Source organism: Arachis ipaensis, chromosome B5, assembly GCF_059453495.1.
Source record: "Arachis ipaensis isolate K30076 ecotype BB chromosome B5, ASM5945349v1, whole genome shotgun sequence".
NCBI lineage: Eukaryota > Viridiplantae > Streptophyta > Magnoliopsida > Fabales > Fabaceae > Arachis > Arachis ipaensis.
The window spans coordinates 19557633-19583171 of record NC_142440.1 but is presented as its reverse complement, the minus strand read 5'-3'; the positions used below and the strand labels follow the sequence as shown (position 1 = coordinate 19583171).

The 25539-nt window shown below is 37.1% G+C and overlaps 6 protein-coding genes across 6 annotated transcripts; 2 read left to right on the top strand and 4 right to left on the bottom strand.

Moving 5' to 3' along the window:
• Positions 1-9801: 9801 nt before the first annotated feature.
• SDE3 (P-loop containing nucleoside triphosphate hydrolases superfamily protein) lies at positions 9802-14396 on the top strand. Its single transcript, XM_016346807.3, has 5 exons — positions 9802-9980; positions 10498-11315; positions 11432-11605; positions 12153-13604; positions 13950-14396. The coding sequence occupies exons 2-5, from the start codon at positions 10527-10529 to the stop codon at positions 14184-14186; spliced, it is 2652 nt and encodes an 883-aa protein (XP_016202293.1). The 5' UTR covers positions 9802-9980; positions 10498-10526; the 3' UTR covers positions 14187-14396.
• Positions 14397-14547: 151 nt separating this feature from the next.
• Positions 14548-15572, bottom strand: LOC107643220 (Bifunctional inhibitor/lipid-transfer protein/seed storage 2S albumin superfamily protein). The gene is made up of 3 exons (XM_016346811.3): positions 15185-15572; positions 15015-15071; positions 14548-14918 (listed from the first exon to the last, which is right to left on the bottom strand). Exons 1-3 carry the CDS (start codon positions 15537-15539, stop codon positions 14713-14715), a joined length of 618 nt encoding a protein of 205 aa, XP_016202297.1. The 5' UTR covers positions 15540-15572; the 3' UTR covers positions 14548-14712.
• Positions 15573-15986: 414 nt separating this feature from the next.
• LOC107643219 (non-specific lipid transfer protein GPI-anchored 20) lies at positions 15987-17224 on the bottom strand. The gene is made up of 4 exons (XM_016346809.3): positions 16767-17224; positions 16619-16645; positions 16416-16490; positions 15987-16321 (listed from the first exon to the last, which is right to left on the bottom strand). Exons 1-4 carry the CDS (start codon positions 17104-17106, stop codon positions 16122-16124), a joined length of 642 nt encoding a protein of 213 aa, XP_016202295.1. The 5' UTR covers positions 17107-17224; the 3' UTR covers positions 15987-16121.
• Positions 17225-17978: 754 nt separating this feature from the next.
• On the top strand, positions 17979-19154 carry LOC107643221 (non-specific lipid transfer protein GPI-anchored 5). The gene is made up of 3 exons (XM_016346812.3): positions 17979-18465; positions 18634-18729; positions 18820-19154. Exons 1-3 carry the CDS (start codon positions 18123-18125, stop codon positions 18942-18944), a joined length of 564 nt encoding a protein of 187 aa, XP_016202298.1. The 5' UTR covers positions 17979-18122; the 3' UTR covers positions 18945-19154.
• An 821-nt stretch (positions 19155-19975) lies between these two features.
• On the bottom strand, positions 19976-21779 carry PHP (PLANT HOMOLOGOUS TO PARAFIBROMIN). The gene is made up of 3 exons (XM_016346808.3): positions 20561-21779; positions 20334-20416; positions 19976-20210 (listed from the first exon to the last, which is right to left on the bottom strand). The coding sequence occupies exons 1-3, from the start codon at positions 21630-21632 to the stop codon at positions 20118-20120; spliced, it is 1248 nt and encodes a 415-aa protein (XP_016202294.1). The 5' UTR covers positions 21633-21779; the 3' UTR covers positions 19976-20117.
• Positions 21780-22040: 261 nt separating this feature from the next.
• On the bottom strand, positions 22041-23578 carry LOC107641742 (uncharacterized protein At2g34160-like). The gene is made up of 5 exons (XM_016345215.3): positions 23274-23578; positions 22979-23027; positions 22652-22714; positions 22479-22540; positions 22041-22363 (listed from the first exon to the last, which is right to left on the bottom strand). The coding sequence occupies exons 1-5, from the start codon at positions 23421-23423 to the stop codon at positions 22277-22279; spliced, it is 411 nt and encodes a 136-aa protein (XP_016200701.1). The 5' UTR covers positions 23424-23578; the 3' UTR covers positions 22041-22276.
• Positions 23579-25539: the final 1961 nt, after the last annotated feature.

The following is a 25539-nucleotide window of genomic DNA, read 5'->3' as shown; positions in this document are numbered from 1 at the left end:
GAACAGAGAGTTGTACGACCGTGGGGTTGGAGCCGTGTGTCTAGCACGGCCAGTGGTCACGCGTACACGTGACCGACGCTTACGCATCCCCTGAATTTTTGCCCACCCACGCGTACACGTGAGCGATGCGTGCGCGTCATATGCGCCGTATCACTTACTCAGCGCGCCGTCTAGATTTCTTTTCCTGCATTCCTCTCTTCTTTCTCTAATCCTAATTCTTCTCCTTTCTACTTCATTCTTTCTACTTCTTCCTTCTTTCTTCTTCCCTTCTCCCACCACCACCGGAGACCACCAACTCCGGTAGCTACAATTTCCTTTTCTTTTCTTCATCCCTTCTTATTCTTCTTCTCTCATTCTTACTCCCATTCATCCTCCTATTTTCATCTTCTTCTTAAGGTTTCTTTTCCTACTCTCTTCTACTCTTTCATTCTTCTTTTATTTATTGCATTTGATTATTTTTAATTTTATATTAGCTTAGTTATTTTTAATTTTTTTTCATTCATTTATCTTGCATTTTTTTGTTGGTGTTGGAGCTTTTTTTGGGTGATTCTTTTGCTATATTTTAGCTTGTATGTGTTATGAGGTGTGTTTTGACAATTGACATTTTATTTTGGGTCTCATATACACTTGGATTGATTACCTTACTTTCTAATTTTAATTGGCACACCAAGTGTTTGTAAAAAAGCTCTCATGGAATTTTGATCTCTTTTCTATGTTATTCTTACACTTTAATGCCTCTTTTTCATAACCCTTGCAATCCATGTGTATTGAGTATCTTAGTCATTAATTGTCAACATACAAGTGCTCATTATTTTGTTACATGTGATAATTATTGTTGTTATTGATGCTTGAGCCATTCTTCTCATGCTTGTTACTTGCATGCTTTTAACCCTCTTGCATCTAGTTGTTATGATATGCCTTCATGATTTTTATTGATGTCTTCCTTGCATATTGTAGCTACCATATATTTAAGACATTCTCTTTTCCTTTAGCATTTATTATCACTTGGACTTTCTTCCTCCTGGTTTTTAGCTATATATATTTGATATTATTTCTCTTTCTTCCTTCTTTAGGATGGCCACCAAGAGAGGAAAAGAGAAGGCTTCTAACGAGACACCAGTGAATAGAGGAACTAAAAGAGCACCGGTCACGGTGCAACCATCTACAAGTGTCAAGCCACCAACTAAGCGGGTGAAGAGGACCATTCGAGTTGATGAAGCAGAGAAGGCATTTCCTGCACGGGACTCCGCACAGTTCACTAACAGTTACTGTGAGCAGATGTTTCCAATCTTAGCAGAGAGGAACTACCATAACGAGCACCTACTCATCCTTCCAACACATTTCGTTGACTTTGTGATGCCCCGCATTGAAAGGAGACAGTGGGGATTCTTGATGAGGCAGCCACAGGAGGCCAATCTTTCTTGGGTAGTTAAATTCTACTCCAACTTTCACTTGCCTACCTTGCAGTCTGTCTATGTTCGTCAAAAGCAAGTCCCTATCTCCGAAGGTGCCATTCAGAGGGTCCTGGATCTTCTACCTAGCCTAGAGGGGTTGGATGCCTATCAAGCGGCCCAGCTTGAACGCCCGACATACCAGTTTGACTGGGGCAGTGTCCTTGGAGTCATCGCCCAACCTGGCAGCAACTGGGTCTATGGACGACACTAGGCAAAACCCAAGAGTATTTCCGTCCAAGCACTTACATTGGAGGCTCGCGTGTGGGCACAGATCATGTCCCACTACATCTTTCCGAGCACTCATGAGTCTACATTCACTGCTGATATGGCTGTTCTAGTCTGGTACATTCTTACAGAGCAACCTCTCAACTTGCCAAGACTCATCCGGCAGGCTATGGGACACATGCAGATCTTGGGCAACCTACATTTTCCCGCATTGGTTACAGACTTGGTATCTGCAGCGGGAGTCTCCTATCGGACTGGGGATACGAAGGTCATGATCCCTAGGGAAGATCAGTTTGTCCCAAATGGGAAGTATATTAGACCTCCAGCATTTTTTGCTCCACCATCATCCACACCTCAGACACCTTCCACCAATTAGTTGTTCCTACGGATCCTTGAGAGGTTAGACCAGCAAGATCGGCGGATTGAGCAAATAAAGCACCACAACAAGCGCCGATACACTCACCTGAAGGAGCTCATTGTTGGTAATTGCCCACCTCTGAAAGAGACCGATACCCCGGATTCCACTTCACATGCCAGCCAGGACGAGCCGGACAGTGGAAGTGATGCTCCCAGCCCCACTTTGTTCATCACTGATGGCACGGAGGACCGTGCCAAGCCTTAAGTATGGGGAGGTCGGTGACCGATTTCCGAAGGTAACATCTCTCTCTCTCTCTCAACACCATTATTTTATTATCTTTTGTTAGCTAGGATAGATTGCATGGTAGTAGTTGCTTGCATGTATGTACTGCTTGGTTGAAGTAATAAATCCTTTTTCAAGACACTATTTTATAGAATTTCACTAATTTGAATAAAATTTTTTGTTAAACTTGTTTGAAGATTTTAATTTGGAACATGGTTTTAGAGCTAAGAACACACAACCTGTGAGATTTTGAGCTTAATTATATGGTTATATTATTTAACCAGGATTTTTATTCTTGTGTGTTTTCTTCTCTTTGATTGCAATATTTGGTTTGTTCCATTCTATATGTCCATTATTTAGTGTATATTCATGCATTTATGTGATTGAGGCCATCATTTGATTATAGCTCACTTATCCCAAATAGCCTACCGTTTTATTTGCCTTTGTTTGCCACTTAGAGCCTTTTAACTCCTTTTTTTGTTCTTTATGTTACCACATCACTAGCCTTAAGCGGAAAAACAAGTAATTACCCTATTTGAATCTTTGATTAGCTTAAGATAGTGTGTGTCAACTAAGTGTGGGAAAATGTGGAAGCTTTAGTTGATGAGAATGTGTTTTGTTTTTATTGACAAATATTGGGAATTTGGGTGCTCACTCGTGTGAAATTAGAAAAACCATATGCATTGATATATTATGCTTTCATTCATATTAAAAAAGAAAAAAAAGAAAGAAAAAAAATGGCAAAGTGCCTCAAAAGAAGAATAAATGAATAAGGGGATAAAATCACCCCAATGTTAAGTTCAATAAAAGGATCAATGCATATGTGATGGAATTAGAATTAATACATGAGTGTGCGACAATATGCAAAAGTGAGACTTTGGGTGGCTAGGCTTGATTTTAGAATTGTATAGAGAGTGTGCATGTATTAGGTGAGAACTCAAGTTAGTCAAAGATTCAAATGACAGCTCACTTGGCCATACATATACCCTCACCCTTACCTTAGCCCCATTACAACCTTGAAAAGCCCTCATGATATTTGCATTTGTACACCAAATATTTGTTGATTGGTTAGATGAAGAACAAGTTTTAGAAAACATGACTAGAGGAGATTCGAGTGGATTAACCCCAAACACTTGAGCGTTTAGAGTGCATATACACTTCTAGTGAGGGTTCGGTGCTCTTTTCTGTGTTCCCGGCTTTCATGAGCTCTCTTCTTGCAAGTTTACTTGTACCTTATTGCGTGATTTGAATTAGTGAAATTTATTTATGCTTGTCTTAGAGAATTTGTTTACTTTTACCAAGTAAGGAAAAAGCATTTTAGCATGTAGTTGCATTCATATAGATAGGTTGCATTCCATAGGTCTCACCCTTTTTCCCGTCACTCTTTTGGTTTCCTTGAGTTTAGCATGAGGACATGCTAATGTTTAAGTATGGGGAGATTGATAAACCACTATTTTATGGTTTATCTTGTGCTAAATTGAGTAGATTTTATTAATTATTCGCACATTTATTCATACAAACTGCATGGTTTTACAAATCCTTCCTAATTTTGTTCCAAGATTAAAAACTTGCTTCCTAAACCTTTAAATTGTCAATTTTTAATTCTCCTTTATTACCATTCGATGCTGTGATGTGTTTGTGAAGTGTTTTTAGGTTTACAAGGTATGAATGGCTTGAAGGATGAAGAGGAAGCATCTTAAAGTAGAAGGAACACAAGAAACTAAGGAGCTTAGCAGCGAGGATTGACGCGCACGCATGGCTGACGCGTGCACGTGAATTGGAGCATTTTACAACGACGCGTACGTGTGACAAGCGCAGAAGTCCAGCGACGCGTACGCGTGACAGAACGTCACGTGCTGCACTAATCAAAACTCACATGGGGCGATTTTGGGCTGATTTTGGACCCAGTTTCAAGCCCAAAAACACAGTCTAGAGGCAGTGGTGTAGCAGAGACTGGGGACACACTTTACTTTTATTTTCACTTTAGTTTTTGTTTTTTTTTTTTGAATTCGAGAGAGGGAAAAACGCTACTTCTCCTAGGGTTCTTAGATTTCTTAGTTTTGTGCTTTGGATTGGATATTAAGAGAGCTGCTATTACCTTCGATTGAAGTCTTCATCGTTATAGTTTGCCTTTCTATCACTCTACTCTTTTGTTTTCCATCTAATTGCTTGTGGTCATATATGGATATTGTTAATTTTGAATTATTAATGCAATGAACTATTTTTATATTTAATTCCATTACTTGTTTGATTTCTTTCAATTAATTATCAGCTCCAAATTTGTTTTTTTTATTAATTTAATTTTAATTACCATGTCTTCCATTTATTCTTATGCCATGTTGTTGAAAATGGCATTTATGTTATTGATTTGAAGCTCCAACTTGGCTTGGGAGTTGATTAATTGGACACCCTTGAGTTGGAATACTCAAGTATTAATTTGTAATTGGGGATTGCTGGCTAACTCAATTTTCACTAACTCTAATCCTTCCCTATGAAGTGATTAGGACTTGTGAATCAGTGTTAGTGTTACCCACTTGACTTTCCTTTATTAGTTAACGGATAACTAAATGGAAACAACAACCATTTACTGTTATACTTGAAAAAAATTAACAAGGATAGAAACTCCAATTAATCTTCTCCTAGCCAAGGCCTTTTATTTCAAATACGTAACACCTCTTGTCATTATACATTGCTTTAATTTCTGCTTATTTAATTTCTCCGTTCTCAACCTTAAAAATACTCAGAAAATTCATGATCAATAATTTACACTGCTGTGTCAACTCTTTGGAAAATGACATAGGAACTCTACTCCCAGTTATTTATCCTTAATTGTGACATCTTTTAAATTGATAGTGGGAATTTCGTCGGTTAAGACTGTACTCACAACGCAGTTTAGAAAATATAATTTTTAGAAATTCTTAACCGGCATTTTTTCCACCCATCAGTGCTATAGCTCGGAAATATAACAAGAAAATCAAGCTGAGGACATTTGGCGAAGGAGACCTCATACTAAGAAAAATAGAAGAAGCACGGAAACCACCAGGACATGAAAAATTAAACGCCAGCTGGGAAGGACCATTCCGAATAGACAAAGTCATCGGCCGAGGAGCATATAAACTCCAAACACTAGAGGGTGCAGCACTACCAAACAACTGGAACATCTCTTCTCTGAAACTATATTACAGTTAGTCTATAAGTCGGATATGGTGATGTATTCTTTTTTCTACTACTAGATTTTATCCCTAAGTTAGGTTTGTTGGAGAGGTTTTAACGAGGCATACCACCCGCGCCTTTACAATCGCTAAAGGTTCTTATTCTGACAATTCAATAAATATAATAATATATACCATCTCCTATCAGCTCAAAAGTATTTGTCTTATGTACCATTCAAATAAGTACAAATAACACAAAGCACTTTCTTGCAAGAAAGCTATCAAACCATCCAAACAGATTTTCAAAAAGAAAATCATATAATAACTGAAAATGCACTAAGCATGCAATCAAAAGTTACAAACAACGTACCAAATATCTTTTGGCTAAAACTACAAGCCAACAGTCTCCGAAACCATACAAACGTATAAATACACTACTCTATTACAAAGATCAAGGGACATTCGGGTTCTTATCCTCCCCCTCATCATCATTCTCCTCATCATCCACCAATTTTCCACCAATAACAACCTTGCATGGATCCATGGAAAACAAATCCACCTCAGGAGCCAATATCTTTGCTTGCTCAACTGCCCTATCAAAGCCAGCAGAAAACATTTCCAGCCCATGCTCCTCTTTATCAATCTCCAGCTATTTTTCTCCACGCTAAGCACCACCAACCTAGACTCTAGTGTATTCTTTTTCTCTTCAAATTTCTTTCTAACATTGTCAACTAGAGCTACCTTCTCCTCTAAGAAATTTACCAGGTCTAGAACCTCACACAGCTTCTTACTTTTCTCCGAATTTTTTTGCACCAACTAATCAACAGCAGCCCTGTCAAAAGCATCTCGTGCACATTTAAGCTCCTGAGTTCGGCTAATAAAAATCAGTCGAGCTCCTATTACCTAACCAAACAACATACAGCAAATAAAAACTCAGCAATATTAACTATAATGAAAATTACCCCAAACATAAACACAAACATACCTGGAAGTATTGAGAAACACCAATATCCCCAGCATCATGAACGAGCTTAATATCAGAAGGACTCTGACGATACTTGTCGGCCACCATAGGGAAGGGAAAATGCTCACTGCATAACGAAGTCAAGTCCTGGTCACCCCTATACCCATGCAACATTCTTAGGTTCTCAGTAAACCTCTTCACCTGCTCAAAATCGACCTCTTTCCTGCCAATCTTTTCCTCGGTGACACCTACAACCTTCTCCTTTTTGCTATCCCCCCTTTTTCCTCTTATAACTAACCTTTTTCCCTGGCGAAGGCTGATTAACTTCTGTACCTTTCTCTTCCATAGCGTGGCTACTCGAACCTTGCCTCTCAACGTTTTTAGTCCGAAAGAAAGCTCGCATACTACTTGACGTCACCTTCAGGGCCTTCTCAACTACAACAAACAAACACATATCAACACATCACATAAACAAAATAAATCAAAATTCATCCCATTATTACCTATATACTTTGACAATGCATCTTTATCTGATTCCAACTCAAGAAGTTCCATAACAGACAACAAATCAGACAAAAAAATGTTTACCAAAAACTCATCAACAATCATCTAATTCTTATACTCCATCCTTTCCATACCCAGTATTTGTCTAGGCCTCGGAACCCAGAACAGCGAAAACTTCTCTAACAGACATTCATCAAAATACCATGGAAATTCATTTTCAGCAACACCAACTTTCACAAACATCAACTTAAAGCCCTTATAAGAAGATTTATACAAGCTAAAAATGGCATGGCCAGGGGCACTAGTCAAGTTCAACCAACACCCCCTCCTAACACCTTTACATTGAAATAAGGTGAAGAACACCTCTAATGACGGTTCTACTTCAAGGTAATCCATCAACACCTCAAATGCCCTCACAAATGCCCAAGAGTTTGGGTGTAGCTACGAAGGAGCACACTTCAACTGCATCAATACTCCACATTCAAACTCCGATAACGGGAGCCTAACACCCAATTTCACAAACACACAACTATACATAAAAAAGAATTTAAAACTGTCACCTCGGTAGTATACACGATTAACAACATTACAAGTCAAAAACCTAAAACCTAATATTAATACATGAACCTTCTCTAATCCACGACGATGAAGAACCTAACTGAGACACACTATGTTCATCATCAAAAACCGAAACCCACTTCTTTACTGAATCTGCAACCCAACCAAAGGGATCACTTGGATCCCACACAAATACTTCCTCAACTATTTTATCACTTTCCTTGTCAATCTCCTTATCTTTTCGACCCTAGTACTCTTCTTCGACACATTTTTTTCTTTCTCCATCCCAAAAAACAGACTGAAAAACAAAAATGAGAAAGAAATCGAAGTAAAAATCACTAACATTTTCTGTTCATCTTCAGCAAATACCCAACAACAAAATCCGAATGGATAATCAAAGGTCCAAACTTTCACCCACTAACCCACTACACACACCTTCAGAAGACTAGTAAAATATTCCCCAACAAATCACCGATGTTGATCAAAAGAGCACTTCATAAATCAATGGACGATATTAATAACCGTTTCATTTTTCAATATGCATTAACTGCAGCTGTCTTTTCAAATATTTTCTCTCTCATCTTCACACCTTTTCAAATATTAATATTCTTTTTTTAATATTTTATTGAATATATGGTAATAATAAATACAAACTAATTAATAAATTATTCAAATTTAAAAATATCATTTATTATGAAACTAAATAAATAATTCTCAAATATAATTTTTAAATATATAAATAATAAATATTAAAATACGGTTATTACATTAATAATAATAATCCTATAATATAATATTAGTATGGTACAAATCGATAAAGATATATCAATATAAGAATAACGTGGATTAACTAAAATTTTATGTATATTAAAATTCAATTAAATTTACATATATTTTTCTCAAAAAATTATTAATAGATTAATAATATTATTGATATTTTGAGTTTGTTGAGTTTATAAATAGTCTCCATAATATATATATATATATATATATATATATATATATATATATATATATATATATTATGTTTTATTTCATTTAGTATTAGTAGCCTACTCATAGTGTATTTTAGTGCAAAGATATCAAAGAGAATTATTAATTTAGTTTAAAGAGATAAAAAATTAAATTTATTATTACTCAAAAAAATTTTACTATATATCAAATAATGTGTTCATTAGTTTTTATTTTATTGTGAAAATTATCTAGATCATAATACTAATAGTATATTATAAGATTATTATTATTAATGTACTAACCGAATTTTAATATTTATTATTTATATATTTAAAAATTATATTTGAGAATTATTCATAATAAATGATATTTTAAATTTGAATAATTTATTAAAAAAATATTAATATAATGAATTAAAAAAATTTTAAAAAGATATTGTTTAAAGAATAGGAACAAATAAATTTCTAACAAATTTAAATTTAGAGACAATTATGTGTCTGTCTATTTTTGAACATGATACGTCAATATTTTCTGTTTAAAATTGACAAAAAATTACTCATAAAGACTGCGTTGTGCTACGAAAAGAGAAAAAGAACCAAAGTAAATTATTTTTATTGTAAAAAATTGCTTTATCATTCTAAAAAATGGATAAAAATCGAATTGATACTTCACTCTCAATATTAGTAATAGAAGGAATATAAGTCCAATGTGATTGAAGTTATATATGTCATCTAACTAGTATTGTGAGTTGTGACGCATATAGCCATATATGATGACTATATAAGTGGATCGAGTATCGTAAATCGTAAGCATGAAAGGTAAGGAAATAACACAGCTCATATACCTTACTTTTGTTTCCTTTCATTTGGAGTAGGAAGGAAGAAATGGAGCAAAACACCTAAATTAGTGAAAAACAAAAAATAAATAAAATAAAATTTTGAATGAGTATTTTTGTTATTGATAAATTTTTTTATTATTCTCAGACGAATTGTTTGATTTATTTTATAATAATTTTTTTAAAAAAGTTTATTACTTTTTAATAATTTTTTTATTAAAAACGTATCCATTAAATTACAAAGAGATTACAAATTCTTGGTTACTTGTTAGTGACCAAATTCGAGTGTTTAATGTGATAACAGTGGGCAATAGGTTGAGACTGAAATTAAATCCGGGGACTAAATTAAATTCACGATAGTGGTCAAATATTAAAATTAAAATTTTAATTTGAGATATTTTTAAAAATGAGAAAAGAGAATAAAAATTTTTGTGATAAAAAATCTTTGATAATATTCTTTTAAAATATTTTTATTTTAATATTTTAAATTTTAAATTTAATTCATAATATTTAACATAATTCAATTCAATATATTTTATATCAGGTACAAAATAGTCTCATCCTCTGGGGCTCTCGCTTCACCTCCCTTCTAAACGTTGCCGAAGCCGAAGAGTGTTTCCGAGGAAGCAGGGGAGTGTGAGTATCTAACTCACTCTCACTCTCACCCATTTTCATCTCCAGAATTTCTTCTCTGGTAAGCTTTCATCGCAAAAATCCTCCTTTTCCTTTTTCGAATTCCCCAAAGTCATTTTTCCGTAGAAATAAATAACAAAACCACGTCACATAATGCCACCCTGCAAATTTCAAATTTTCATCGCATTGTTATTTTTATTTTCTTAGTATTTTGTTTGCGATTTATGTCCTCTGCAAAATCACAAATATTGAAGAGCTGCTTGCAAGTTTACCTAATGCTAGCGTATTGTTTTGTGGGCGTAATTTTGTTTTGTTGGTTCGTGTTTGTTTCTCCTGTATTTGGTTGTATGTTATGGAAGAGATAAATGTGTAATTTAGGTTCTATTGAGAGATAATCTTTTAACTTAGTAATGATTTTGGATCCTCTCCTTTTGCTTGATGACAAGAGATTTTTCTCTTATGTGAGATACACTATTTTTATGGTGGAGTGACCTAACAGATACTCTCTTTAGGGATGCTTTGACTTTATCATCTATGTTTTTTCCTTCTCTGAAATTCTCATCTTGTATCTTTTGCAGAACTGAGTTGGAAGTTCTATTCATCCCCGATGAGTACTGTTGGATATAGGTCAGATGATGAATGCTCTTATGTTGGAGGAAAAGGAGAAATCGGGTTTCTAGATTTTGAGGAAGAGAAATCTGTTTGTAGTTACGCTGCTATTGATGATGGCGATCCGGTTATCATATCCGTCCCATTTGCATTTGTGAATGGGAAGCCTCAATCAGTGTTTGTTGGAGATACTGCTGTGGATTTAATAACCATCAATAATACCACCAAAGAGCCTGTGCAGTTGTGGACTGTTCATATTTTTGCCTCAAATCCTCAGAACACTTTCACTCTTTCTCTGATGGAACCTCCATCAGCAAATTCAAATTCAAATGGAGATTCAGATGAGGGCTTTCTCGAATCATTTGGATTGGAGGATAGAATGCTTCAGCCTGGTGAGATTTTAAAAATATGGTTGTCTTGCAAGACAAAAGAAATGGGCATGTACCAATCAATTGTGCATTTTGATGTTGGAGAAGAAAGAATAGAAAGGGTGGTTTTTGTCTTAGTTGAAGACAAGATTTCGAAATCGTTGGCTTCTAAGAGGCCTTATTCTCGACAAAGAAGAAAAGACAAATTTGCAGTAGATAATTTCATTGCAGGCTCACGTCCTGCAGGGAAAACAAATCGGGCCTACATTAATAGGCTTCCAAAATATGATATTCCTGGGGATATTAGAAACTTGCTTGAGAGCAATCAGATCCCTGAAGCTGTTGAAGGTGGTCTAACAAGAAAGAATTATGCTTCTTTTTTCAAAACGTTGGTGATAATGGAAGAAATACAATTAGAGGTAAGCTAATTTGTTTATTCATAAAGAAAGAACAAAAAGAGAGTAGCTTACGAATGATCATATGCAAAGACTGATCTTGGTTCCCTTTGTATTCTTGTCACCGACTTATGCTTCAGGAAGACATGAGGACTTATGACATGGAATGCGTAACAATGAGGAAGAGACCCAATCAATTTTTGTCCATGTTGGTTCCTGGGCTTGCTGAGAGAAGACCATCACTGGTTCATGGGGATTTCATCTTTGCCAAACTAGCATCTGAAAATGATAAGAACACTGGACGCCCTTATCAGGTTTGTTAATTATTTAGCTGCATATCACATTGTCTTTTCATACTCCTTGGACAAATCAACTTATTAACTAGAAATCATTATACCAGAATCTGGTCGTTAGAACTAGTCCGCAGATGCTTAACAGTAATTATTCATTCATATATTTCAGCTTTATCAATGGAGTTATTATTACTTTGTTTGGACTCTTAATTAGGAATCTATGGCATTTATAATTTGATTGCATGCAATTGGGAAATGACAAATACTGTTAAGATATGCATATGAATATGATTGTATTGATATATAATTGGTAAGCATAAATTGTAGAATCTAGAAATTATATTATACTATTATAATTTTTTTTTTGAACTTACAGACTGGTATTCTGAACTTTAATTTAGCCAAAGCTATATATATATATATATATATATATATATATATATATTTGGGATATTTTATTCTTCATAATATGTTCATATCTGATTTTCTTTCAAACAAGTCTGAGAATATATTTATCAAGTTACTGTCAATATTCTGCCGATGTAAAATCATATGTGAATTTTTATAGGGATTTATCCATCGTGTTGAAGCTGATGAGATCTTTTTGAAGTTTGATAATGAATTTCACCTGCGTCATAGAGATGGAAATCTTTATGATGTTCACTTCACCTACAATAGGATCAATATGAGAAGGTTGTATCAAGCAGTTGAGGCAGCCAGTGGCTTAGGATCCGAGTTCCTTTTTCCATCTACTTTAGCCAGGAAGAGGTTCATTGAAACCACTGATCTGATTCCCATATCTGGTACTTTTAATGATGAGCAAATTTCTTCAATCAAAAGTATTCTTGGTTGCAAAGGGGCGCCACCATATCTGATTTATGGGCCTCCAGGTACGGGAAAGACTAAGACAATAGTAGAAGCAGTTCTCCAGCTCTACAAACATAATAAGAATGCCCGCATTCTTGTCTGTGCACCATCAAATAGTGCAGCAGACCACATATTAGAGAAACTGCTTGCTGAGAAGTCTGTTGAGTTTCAAGAAAATGAAATATTCAGGCTCAATGCTTCTACCAGGCCATATGAGGATATCAAACCTGAAATTATCCGTTTCTGCTTCTTTGATGAGTTGATATTTAAGTGCCCGCCAGTCAGTGCCCTCAGGCATTATAGGATTATAATATCAACATATATGAGTGCCTGTCTTCTTTATGCAGAAGATGTTTCACGGGGTCATTTCTCTCACATTTTCTTGGATGAGGCTGGCCAAGCCTCAGAACCTGAAACCATGATCCCTATATCCCATCTCTGCAGAAGGGAAACTGTTGTTGTTCTAGCTGGAGACCCAATGCAGTTGGGTCCAGTAATTTATTCGAAGAAAGCAGATACACATGGATTGGGGACATCATACCTGGCACGACTGTTTCAATGTGAGATGTATGCAACTGGAGATGCAAATTATGCAACGACATTGGTTAATAATTATCGATGCCATCCAGAGATATTACATCTCCCTTCAAAGCTGTTTTATAATGGGGCGTTGATTGCATGCAGAGACAAGACAACCTTCATGGTGAGTCCTGGCTTCCTCCCTAATGAGGAGTTTCCCATTCTTTTCTTTGGCATCCAAGGATGTGATGAAAGAGAAGGGAATAACCCCTCATGGTTCAACCGAATTGAAGTGAGCAAAGTTGTCGAAGTTGTCAAGAGGCTGACAGCTGGTGGGAATATAATGGAGGAACACATTGGCATAATAGCACCATATAGGCAACAAGTACTCAAAATTAAACAGACTCTTGAAAATCAAGAGATGCCTGATATCAAAGTTGGTAGTGTTGAACAGTTTCAAGGACAAGAGAAGGAAGTTATTATCATATCAACTGTTCGATCAACCATCAAACACAATGAGTTTGACAGAGTCCACTGTCTTGGCTTTTTGAGCAATCATAGAAGGTTTAATGTGGCTGTAACTCGTGCCATATCATTGTTGGTTATCATCGGGAATCCACACATTATTTGCAAGGTATTGCCTTTTTCTCTAATTAGCCATGAGTTGATGTCCAGTTAGTTGTCTATAATCTATATGATTAGCTTTATGCTATGAATGGGGTATTTCTATATATTATCTGAAAGATTGCATTCCATATTCACTTAAAGGTAGTATTACTATTACTTGTATGAATGATACCGAGAACTCGGAAATGCTTACTTTAGACATTAATTCGGTTGGTCTTTCTAGAGGATAATTATTGCTAGAAAATATACAAAAATGAAGATGATTAATAGTGAAAACTGGATAAAACCCTATTGTTAGATAGATCCTTGGTTTTGATAGTTATACACATTTTAATCTCCACTTGTTTGACAGGACAATTATTGGAGCCAAATGCTGTGGCACTGCGTAGACAATTCATCTTATCAGGGTTGTACACATCCTGATAAGCCAAAACCTTATGTTGAGGACGCTGGAGACAACAATGTGAAGCCTTATGGAGAGGTCAATGGAGAGGACTCTGTAGAATGGGGTCAAGATTTATCCCAGGTGGAGATTCCCAAACCTGTTACTGATGAGGCTGAATGGTCTGATGGCTGGAGAAGTAGTTGAAGATATCCGACTTAGAAATGATATAATTTTGCATGTTATTTACAAGTTTGAACTTGTACTCGCTACTACTAGTCTACTACAACTACTACTATGTTAGAAGTCTTACTTAGGAATGTGGGAAAAAGATATCAATGTTACGTTTTGTTACGATGGGGTGAAAAGAAGAGTCCCGTTCAGTTATAAACCCGGGCCAAGCTGTGATATTGAAAACCTGGAGGAATTCACTAATCACTATTTATAGTATTATTTAACCATTGGTGATGTATTTCCAAAATGAAAAGAAAACTTTAACCATTGGATTGTGAAAAGGCTATCATTTTTTCAATAATAAGTAATGGAGGCGTAACACAGTAACAGTTAATAGCAGTAGTTAGCAAAAAAGTGTGATTCAATGATATTGATATAGACTACCAACTAGTCACGTATATACAACTGCTACTGAAAGCAATGATAGTAAAGAAAATCATGCTACGTAGCAACCAGTTATGAAGGGTAATACTTACGCATACACATTGAGCACTATACACTATTGAGTGTTGAGGAGTGACAAAAAGATGGCAAGTGCTACTGAGAGTAGTAGCAGAGAGTTGCTGCTGCACAAGTGTGTTGAAGCTGCGCCGTTTCCATTTGACGACAATGGAAAGAAAAACGGCCTTCCTCTTCCAACGCTTCTTGGTGACCTACCACCAATCTTAGGTGCTGTTGAACTTCCTCCACCGCCACCCTGGATCCCTGTCAATCACAAACACCAAAACGTTAGTGTTCATTATGGTACTTGAAAACCATTAAAGATTAGAGAGAATAAGAGCCAAAAATGAGTTAAAGAACCAGATATGGTGAATCCCAGTGTCGCTGCGCTGTTGAGAGGTGGCAGAGCCGGTGATGCTGCACATGAAAAGAACAAGAATGGATGAATGAGAACACTGTGATGCGAATTGTGATGATAGAAAAACCAAGAACTTGTGAAAGATTGAAGAAAAGAAAGAAAGAAGAAGAACCTGAGCAAAGGAAATTTAAGGAAAGAGGAGGAGTTGGATTGCAAATGGAAGAAAGCGAGATGAGCCTTGTGGAGTTGATAGGGAACCCGAGGATGTTAGGGTAGCGTACGAAGTAGCACAGGCAGATTGCGCCGCCGGACTCCGCCGCCGAGTTGAAGGCGGCGCAGCAGTTGGCGGAAGGTCTCTCGTTGAGGTCGTTGGGCGGGGACGACACGTATGAAAGACACGCTGAGAACGACAGCAGCTCGTCGGTGCAGCCACCTGTCGCCGTCGGGGAAGTCGGCGCCTCCGTATGTGCAACCAGGGCGAGGAGGAGGACGAGTGCTGCAGTGACGCCGGTAGCCATGGTTGGCATTCACGGGAGCAAGAGAATTGAGATTACGTTTACACTCTCGCTAGCTTTACGCATAAAGCTTTCTTTTGATTAGTTAATTTTATAACTATCAAACAATTAGGGTGCGTTTGGCTGTGTTTTCATTTACTATTGATCTTAATTCCAGTTTAATTTCGATTTAAACGAATACTTGTGATTACAAGGTCAAGAACAGGGCAGACCGTTGGGACTAATTCTGCATTGGCGGGAGGGAACCCGCACAGTTTAACTGAATTCCCGCAATTGCCCTTCGAGTTTTTGCATAACTGCGTTGAGTCATTACAACTCGAGTAAAAATATTTTTATGGAAAAATAATAGTTAAAATGTAGACCGATGTTATATTAAAGTTTGTTTGTGCATAATTCCGCCATTTTCTTTTATCACTTAAAAGTGAAGTGGAATAAGTAAATTAACGTGTAGACTAAATGGAAACAATAAGAATTTATTGTGCTCATTTGTGGATACAATCATTGCCTTTTCATTTGATAAATAGTGTGTCTCCCAATGCGGGTATGAATGAATCAGAGCAAAACCCAAAGAAATAACCATGCATTGCACACAACCTAGTAGTGTTTAAGAACACCATATCCCAACGCAACAAGTACGGCAGAAGGCAGGAGACTGTAAGATGAAACGGCGGATGATGGAGTCAGACCGGCACGGCCACTAGTCGCAGAAGGGGCACCAGAGTCAACCGATGGAGGGATCGTGTCAGATTCCGGGGCCAGAGAAGGTGTAACTGGTGAGGGGAGAAGAGGAGAATCTGTTAAAACAAAAGAGAAGCTGATATTAGTATTCACAGTTGAGATAAGTATTTTTGTTACACTAAGTTCTTTTGGTGAATATTAGTAAAGTACCTTGAGGACTTGGAGATGGAATCAATCCAGAAGGAGCAGATGCAGGGGAAAGAGATGGTCCAAGTGCTGCTGGTCCTGCAAGAACAAATCAAAATCATTCAAAGTACTAGTTATTAGTTCAAATGAAAAAGATTTATACTTTACTTGCATAAAAAGAAGCCAAGGAATTTCAGAAGGGAAGGGAAATTGAATACTGGCATTACCTGGAGCAGGAAGAGGAGAACCCGTGCCTGCAAAGTAAGGAAGAGAGAAAATTAAATGTCTTTAGTCTTATTGATGGGAAGATCAGAATTAGATTTCACAAACAAACATTATTACTAATGAGTAATGAAATTGAAGAAATATATATACTTTTGCATTGAACAGGAACACCAGGCAAATTGCAAGCACGAGGAAGAGAGATGGCCAAGGTTCTATTGAACGGTATTCTGAAGGGAACACTGCCGGTGACAATGAGGCACAAACAATCCATGCCGCCACTTGTGAGGGACTTGACTGAATTGCAGCACGCCGCCGTGGGGGAGGTGCTATTGGAACTGCTGCCTGTGAGGTAGCCAACACATGGGGTGAAGGAAGTGCTTATCGTCGATGTGTTGCAAGGGGTACTGATCTGGGCATAGGCCGGCACAACCATTGCCACAGCCACGGCTAACACCGCAACTATGCGGCACAGAGGCCCCAAGCGTTCCATGTGTGTTTTCTACTTAAGATTTTGGATTTGCTAGGAGTTGATTCTCTAGTGGACTTCTTGTGCTTTTGAAGTACAAAGAAAAACTGGGTCAGCGAGTTTTATGATTGGGAAAGAACAGGATGAACCAATTTATATTAAGGAAGGGAAACTCAAAGTTGGTTCAAGAGTTCAACTACCATAACTAATCACTAATCAGTGGGAAATGGATAACAGAATCATTCTTTATTAGGTCAGCTGCTAAGGTGGATAACCGAATCCATGTAGCAGTTCTTTCTTCATTGGTTTCCTTGCCCCTCTACTACTTTGAATATTTATTTATTACTCGTATGACTTACCAAATGTTAAATTTGGTCAACTTGCCAATGAAACATAGCTTACCAAATCTTATTGTCTTTGCTGCAGATGCTACTGATATTATTATTATTATTATTCACTTGAATATGACAAGTATCAAATTTGCTTTAAATTGCCGCATATATATTCTTAATGAAGAAAATGGTGACAAAAAAAAATAATCGAATTAAATTCTTCATAGAAAGTGCGAAAAAATTGTGTTAAATTAAATCACTAGCTTAGCATGCCCAGTCATGCCCGCAATCTGATAACTGGGGTTACAAGAATACAAGTTACAACATAGCAAGCAAGGACACCATTAAACTCCTTGCTCAACATTGTCCCACCGTAAGACACGTGGATATCTCTGGATATGTCATGTTTTCAAAGTCCCTCTGGCCCACTGCCAGGTGAACACATGAGCAAAAAGTTGGTTATCTGCATAACCGAATTTCACATTTACGCTTATTATATTACAGAATAATGGCCGCCACAAAGTATTAAAAGAATTCCGTTAAGAGAGTGGGAGGAGTTGTTCAACAGCATCACCTTCCCATTGTCAGTTTCTGACTTTCTGTGCATCCTTTCTCTACAAAAGGGATCCCCTACCTCGCTCCTTCAACACCATTCTCATCAAACTACATAGTATTTCTTCAATACCAAAAGACAAAAAGAAAACATATATGCATCAAACAATTACAATGGAACACAGAATATCTAAGATGAGCTTTGCTATGGTGGTGATGGCAATGCTGTGTGCAGGGGCTGCAGCACAATCGTCAAGTTGCACAAATGTTATAGTGAGCCTGTCACCCTGCCTTAACTATATCACAGGGAACTCCTCAACCCCATCTTCAGGATGCTGTTCCCAGCTTTCCAGTGTGCTGGGCTCGCAGCCACAATGCCTCTGCCAGGTCCTTAACGGAGGTGGATCATCATTGGGGATCAACATCAACCAAACTCAGGCTCTGGCTCTTCCCAGTGCTTGCAAGTTGGGGAAAACCCCATCTGTCAGTCAGTGTAAAGGTAAAGGCAACAAATCCCTTCAAATATGCATATCCAAACCTTCACAATGAATATGGAGAGATACTAGGAAAATATCTAACCTGCTAATCTTATGAAATCTCTACTACAAGTACATCCTATTCCAATTCACATCATTTCTGCTAATAAGTTTCATGTGTTTGTCGACAGCTTCTTCCCCCTCCCCAGCAAACTCACCAGCTGGATCAGCAACAGGAACAGGAACAGCAGCAGAGTCTCCCAACTCTCCAACCACAGATTCTTCAGGTACAATATACTAACTTCTCAGCTTATACCTGATGAATTCATTTTCCAAGTTTGTCTGTGTTAACCATTCAAGTTGACATAAAATTGCAGGATCCGGATCCAAGAGCGTACCTACAACGGATAGTGGCTCATCCAGTGGCAATTCTGTCAAGTTATCGGTTCCTCTGTTCCTTACTTTGGCAGTACTATACGCTTCAGCTTTCAGAACATACTGATTCTTTCCCTGCTGGCTGGCTTGCCTTTTATGTTTTATTTTCTTTTCCTTTTTATTGCCATTGTCAATTTTCATTGTTTTTCCTCATGTATTATTGAGAAACCCTTGGGCTAAGGGGTTCAATCTATTCATTTTTGTCACCTATATTGGATTATGTTGTTCTGTATCATGGAGATATCATTTTCTCCCATATGAATAAAGATGCTTGTAATTGTGGTTTGCTACTATGACCTAATTCGAAACAAACATTACCGAGACAACCTGCCCCCCCTCACCCAAGCTCCCAAAGGGGGAAAAAACAAAAAACAATAACAAGCTAAGCTTTTGTTTCTAGCACCTTTAGGCACTGACAAAGGCAATCAACTATCACTTGAAACCCGTCAAAGAAACTAATGTATGTTTATCACACCTAGTCCAATGAATATTAATATGTCAAAGTTTTTGAATGGTTTTAACTTTTAACAATACAAAAGTTGCCGAAGCAATGGAAGACTGAATATAAAGCCAATTAAGAAACTACAATTCTGAAGGAATTATATACTTAGTATCTATTCTGAATCAGCGGCTTCTCTGTAAAACTTTTCATAAGATTTCAGGAGATTATCATTCCCTTTACATTTAATAGTTACCACAATCTTGACTAATGACTAACGACACTGAGTAAGCTTCAAATTTGTGAAACCAGACCAAGTAATTGGAGCATAACTGATCATTCCATGGATTCAAGATTACTTTTCTATCTATTTTCTACCATCTTAGTTATGGAATTGAAAAGGGTTCTCTGTACTCTGTAGTTTTCTAGGCCATGGAAGAGTTAGCAGAAAAACTGTAAAACCTCAACTAGATTCTAGACATTAATAAATCCTCAAAGTTACTAAGTTCAACAACTCCAGCCAAGGTGACTAGTCCTATAATTTATCAGATTACTTGAGAGTGCAAATGCCTCAACTTTCAGCAATACACAATCTTCAATTATGTTTATCTAATGCATTGGAAAACAAGCAAGGGTAGCATAAAAAAGAAATCAACAAATTGTCAATACTAATTTCACTAACAATAAATTATTTGGACTATTTATCTCATCTCATAACACATCATAAGACAGCCAAAAATGTTTAGTATTCAGTTTGAGGAAACGAATATTACATACAGGGTTATAAATATGGTACACACATTAAGAATGTGATCGTGACCGTACAAACTCTTCTAGCCTGTCCCAGACCTCCAATGCTGCAGCCTTGTCTTGATGTCGCTTGTTCTTGCTAATCTGCAAAAAAATTAGAAATTTATAGTTAGATCGCAAGCCAGAAGAGGGGAAATATATAGGAAGCAAGAAGAGCAATAGTTTGAACAAGCATGCAAAATAAAACCACCAAGGTAGGGCACCCACCGATATAATCTTCACATTCCATTGCTTCACAATTTTTGCTGATTCCAAACTATCATCTTCAAAACGCATGTAAAACCCAATAACTGCAAGAACATCTCAAATGGTCAACACGATCATCATCAACATAAAAAACATGAATGTGGCATTTCTCAACTGACAATCCGAATAGGAGAGCAGAGGCTTAAGCACAGATAGAAATACACAAAAATCATAAAAAATTGACTGACTTTTGTTAAAAATCTCGACATGATCCTTGAAAGGCCATTCCTTAAATTGCCACTCCTTGCCCAAGACGAAAACGGCGACAACACGATCCCAATCCTCAGCCTTGAGGGAAGAGGGCTTATCCCTGACCTCATAAGCGGTGACCACCCTGTCCCTGCTCAGCTTCTTCTGCACCGTCACGCAATCAGGCCTGGCGCCCTTCATCTGCTTCACCTTAACATCGGTGGGTATATAGACCCCATCCTCCAGAAACTCCTTCACGTTGTAAATAGTGATCAGCGTCTGAAACGCGCTGGGCACGAAAATGATGGGGACCCCTTCCCCAATCTTGGAACCCTTGAGATGCATCTTGGGCTTGGGAGTGGGGTCGTAGCTCATGTCGTCACCAAACCCTAAACCCCTCTCGTCGGCGCCCATGAGACGGCTCTTGGCGACAAGGCCGTCCTTGCGCTGCTGAGACTCGATGCGCTGGCGCTCCTCCTCACGCTTGGTGGCGGCGACGAGGACGCTGTAGAAGTCCCTGTTCTTGCACTCGAGAAGGGACTCGCGGTCCTTGAGGGGCTTCTCGACGGAGCGAATGAGGGAGATGAAGTCCAATTGGGGCTCCTCCGGGGCGGCAGGGGTATGAGAAGGGGGAGGGTGAGGGTGAGGGGCATTTTGGGGAATGACGCCGGAGGGAAGTTGTTGTTGGTGGAGTGGGGGATTATTAGGGTTGGGAGGGAGAGGGAGAGGGAGAGGGTGGGGGATATCCTCGGGGCGATACTCGACGGAGTCGGTGGAGGAGAGGGAGCCCTGGAGGTATTGGAGGAGGGGCTTGCGATCAGGGAGGGTGACGGAGGGGATGCCGAGGGCGAAGGTGCTCTGGAAGTACTCCGTGTGCTTCAGCTGGTGGTTGTTTATGTAGTGCACCAGCGTCTCCAGTGTGTACCTGTTCCCCTTCGTCGACCGATACGCTGTCTCCGCCGAGCAGGGGAACGAGTACTCCTCCCCGAACCGGAACTCGCCGTTCACCCTAACGATCTTCTCCAGCTCCCCTCTCATCGTGAAGTCTCTCAGAGCTGACAGCGGATCCATTCTCTCTCTAACTACACTTGCAAGTTTTCACACTAGCGGCTCCGCCTTCCAAAGACGCAAGCAAATTAGGTTTTTATTTGCCGTAGTTAATAATGAATATACACACTTACTTTAATTGAATGTCATTAGAACGTAAGCGACCACCCATGGAAAGTTTATTTTATAACATAATAATAATAATAATAATCATCATCATCATCATCATCACATCCAATCTCTGCTTGCCACCTTCATCAACAATAATATAATCAAATTAATAGCTTCATGCAAAACAAGGATTTACCTATCTTTCATCAAAATCTCAGTTGTGAATCTTGTGACTTGTCGTTAGCCAAATTGTGGCTTCTCTAACTCTAACTGGTGTGATTTGATAAGTCAGTTTTAAAATGTAATTTAAGACACAGAGTAATGTGGCAGAAACAATACACCTAGCGCGCATTTCATTTCATTGTGATTCAGTAATAGTATGAAGTATCATTGAAAGATCTGAATGCGTGGGTAGAGTACACTTTGCATTTTATCACCTCATCCCAGAAGAAAGAAAGAAAAAGATTAACAGAATGAACGAACGAACATATACAGGTTCTAACTCCATTGCATACAGAAGATGCGGAGAAGCATCATCATGCACGACTCCACTACTTTTACGCCTTATTCTCAGCACCATTCTCCAATGTCTCAGCAACAGTGCTTCCGTCAACTTCATTATCCTTACCCAGAACAATCTCAATCTGTGCAAAAAAAAAATAATATCAGCTACGTCACTAACACAGCACACTGAACAAATAAGTGACAATCAAGATATAAAAGAAAGCAAGCAAGCATGCAGGGTAATAATAAAAAAACCTTAGGCTTGTGAATCGCCCGGCCTTCCTTGACTTTAGCGGCAACAGTGGCTATCGCTAAATCTGCATCACATACAGGCCTATATGAAATCCACTTTCATTGAAACTTAGCATTAGTTAGAATAAACGTATTGCTTTGTAGACACTAACTAAGGACAGTAGTAGTGATCGTACTTTTCTCAGTTGCCCACCCATTGCGTTTCAGAATTTCAGAGATGAGTATAGCAGTTGGAATAGCTGAATTCAATTAAACAAAAAATACAGTTAGAAAACAAGAAAGAATGGATCGCAATTCAAGAAAGAAAGGAACATATTTAATCTTCTAAAATTCCTGTATCTTCATTCTTAATTGCTTTTTCCACAATCAGTGAAGTAGTTGTACTCCATGGTTCATATTGAAACACAATGATAATTTTCCTGATGGAACCTAATGGAAAAAGAAGTAATGTGGTAATAAGGTGCAGAAAGAAAAGAAAGCAGAGAAGTAAAAGAAATCGATACCCATGCCTAGTGCGCAGAGAGCGACGTCATTGTTCTGCTTTATATACCTCTGCATCAGCAAAAAAATACAGATAAATATAAGGTATTTGAATCTAATTCTATCTATATATGAATTGAAGACGTTATATTATCATTGGATTGCAAATTGCAGTAAGGTGAACGATCAGTAAGAAATCAAATCAAGAACGTACAAGAATCACTACAAAGCTAAACTAATCCAAAACCGAAACAGATTGATTCAATGTAAAAATAATGAAACCGAAAATTAAGTGAAGGTGAACTCGAAGAAAGATACCTTAGAAAGGTTGAGGTAGAAATCGAGGCGTTTCTTGGTTTTGGAAACCTGAATGCGAACGATCTTCTTCTCCTCCTTTTCATTACGACGATGATTCGCCTCGTTGTTGTTCTCAGCACTAACAGCATCAGCACTCAATATCACCTCCATTATTGCAACTTGCGAGCTCTCTCTTCCTTCGCGTGCGCTTTTCCTCTCTCTTTCTCAGCGACTATTGTTGAACTCAACTTTCGTAGTTAGCTAGCTACTCTCTCCGATCTCTTTATCTCAGCTCAGAACTCAGAAGCTTCTTCAACAAGAAATGCACGTTCCATCAAGTGATCACTAATCTCTTATAGTGCCTTTCAGTTATAACTTCTCAAAACCATACCTATCACACTGCGACGCGTGTCCATTTTTTCCCTCCATCTTACTTTGGCCGTTATGGATTTTTTTCTTACTCTTTGGCGGTTAGCTCGTCATCGCCATTCTTTATTAAATTACTTTCTTCTTATAGTTGGAAACAGTTTTTTTTTATCCTTTTAATTTCGCTTACATTCAGTTACATTAATGAAGAGAAGTGGATATTAAGGATTTACATAATAAAAATTTGGTGAGTTCTATAATACTTTTTATTATAATGTTTAAATTGCCTAATTTACTTTTATAAATAAAAAATAAAATATATAAAATAAAAATAGAATCTTTAAAATTTATTAAATATTATTTATTTATCTTTCTTAATAAGTTAGGCCCATGTCAAAGACCTCGTCCTATTCACCTAAAAATTTAACTCCGACTATCTTTACTTATAAACGGATATTAATAAGGGTATACTGTATACATAGGTCAATAAACAAATTTGAAGTAATCTGCGCGTTGCAACTTTGATGAAATAATGCCTTATATTGCATGTGGATTTAAGATCATTTTATTTATTTATTAGTAGATTAATTATTTTGTTAGTTCCTATAGTTTCGCAAAATTTTTAATTAGATTCCTATATTTTTTTTTATTTTAATTAGGTTCTTGTACCATTTTTTTTTTTCAATTTAGTCCCTACATTTCTTTTTCTTTTATTTGAATCATTGCACTAATTTTTTTTTAGTTGGGTCCCTATACAATTAAACTAATTACTACAAAGAGGAACCTAATTGAAAAAAAATTTGGTGCAGGAATCCAATTAAAAGAAAAAAAGTATAAGAATCTAAGTAAAAATTTCACGAAATTATAGGAACTAATGGAGTAATTAAACCTTCCTTGCTAGTATACTAGTATGTAATTCTAACATATAAAACCAATTGTTTTTCAATCAATTCAAACAAACACATTCCATCTGTTATGTAATCAATTAGACTTATCATCACAGCATAATCATTTTAGCATTTCTCAATGTTATTTCACAAAATAAGATAGTAGTACAAATATTTCTCAATTTCAAAACTCAGCCTCAAGTTTGTTTTTACATTGTAGACCACACTCGTATTAAATGCATTTTGTTTTCTTCTCTTTGTTGTTGTAGCCAATTGAGCAGCCAGAATAATTGCCAAATATCCATAGATGATGCATAGTCATGTAGCTAAATAGCATAGTAATATAAACTAACATTGTCCTCCACTGAGAAAAAATAAAATAAAAATACTAACATTATCTCAAGCTATTTAATGTGCCTGTCTTAATATGGCAAGACATGTGGGCATAGCGAGAAAATAATCAAAATATACAACTTAGAATAATGACTCCGCCCATTAAATTGTTTTAACCTTTTCCTCATTTTCAACCAATTAATTTGTTTCATTTTTAAAATTTTCTATTTGGTTATCCTCTGTCTTCTTACCACTTCCTCTTTATCACTGCATCTGTTCTAGCACAACCAGGATTTCTTTCTATATAAGCTTGGAATCTCACTGTTTGAGAGCATCATTGATCAATGAAGAATATAAAGGTTCCCATTTCTTCCCTTGATCAATCTCACTGTTCTAGGGGCCCCTTTTTTTTTCAAGTGGCAAGCAAAAGAGAGAACTACTTTAAACACCTATCTAAAGATCATGATCATTATACACACTGTCTTATTTGCTTTTAATCACTGTTTAATGCAACAATTCATAACTCTGGTCTCACACTCATGCAAAATGTCCATCGAATTGAATATAAGTAAAACAATATCATCAATTTTATATATTTAGCTAACAAAGAATGCTATGTAATTATGTTACATATTCATTGTTTGAAGAAAAATATAATTCTCCCATGGGGGGAATTTCTCCACCATAAAGACATCAATATT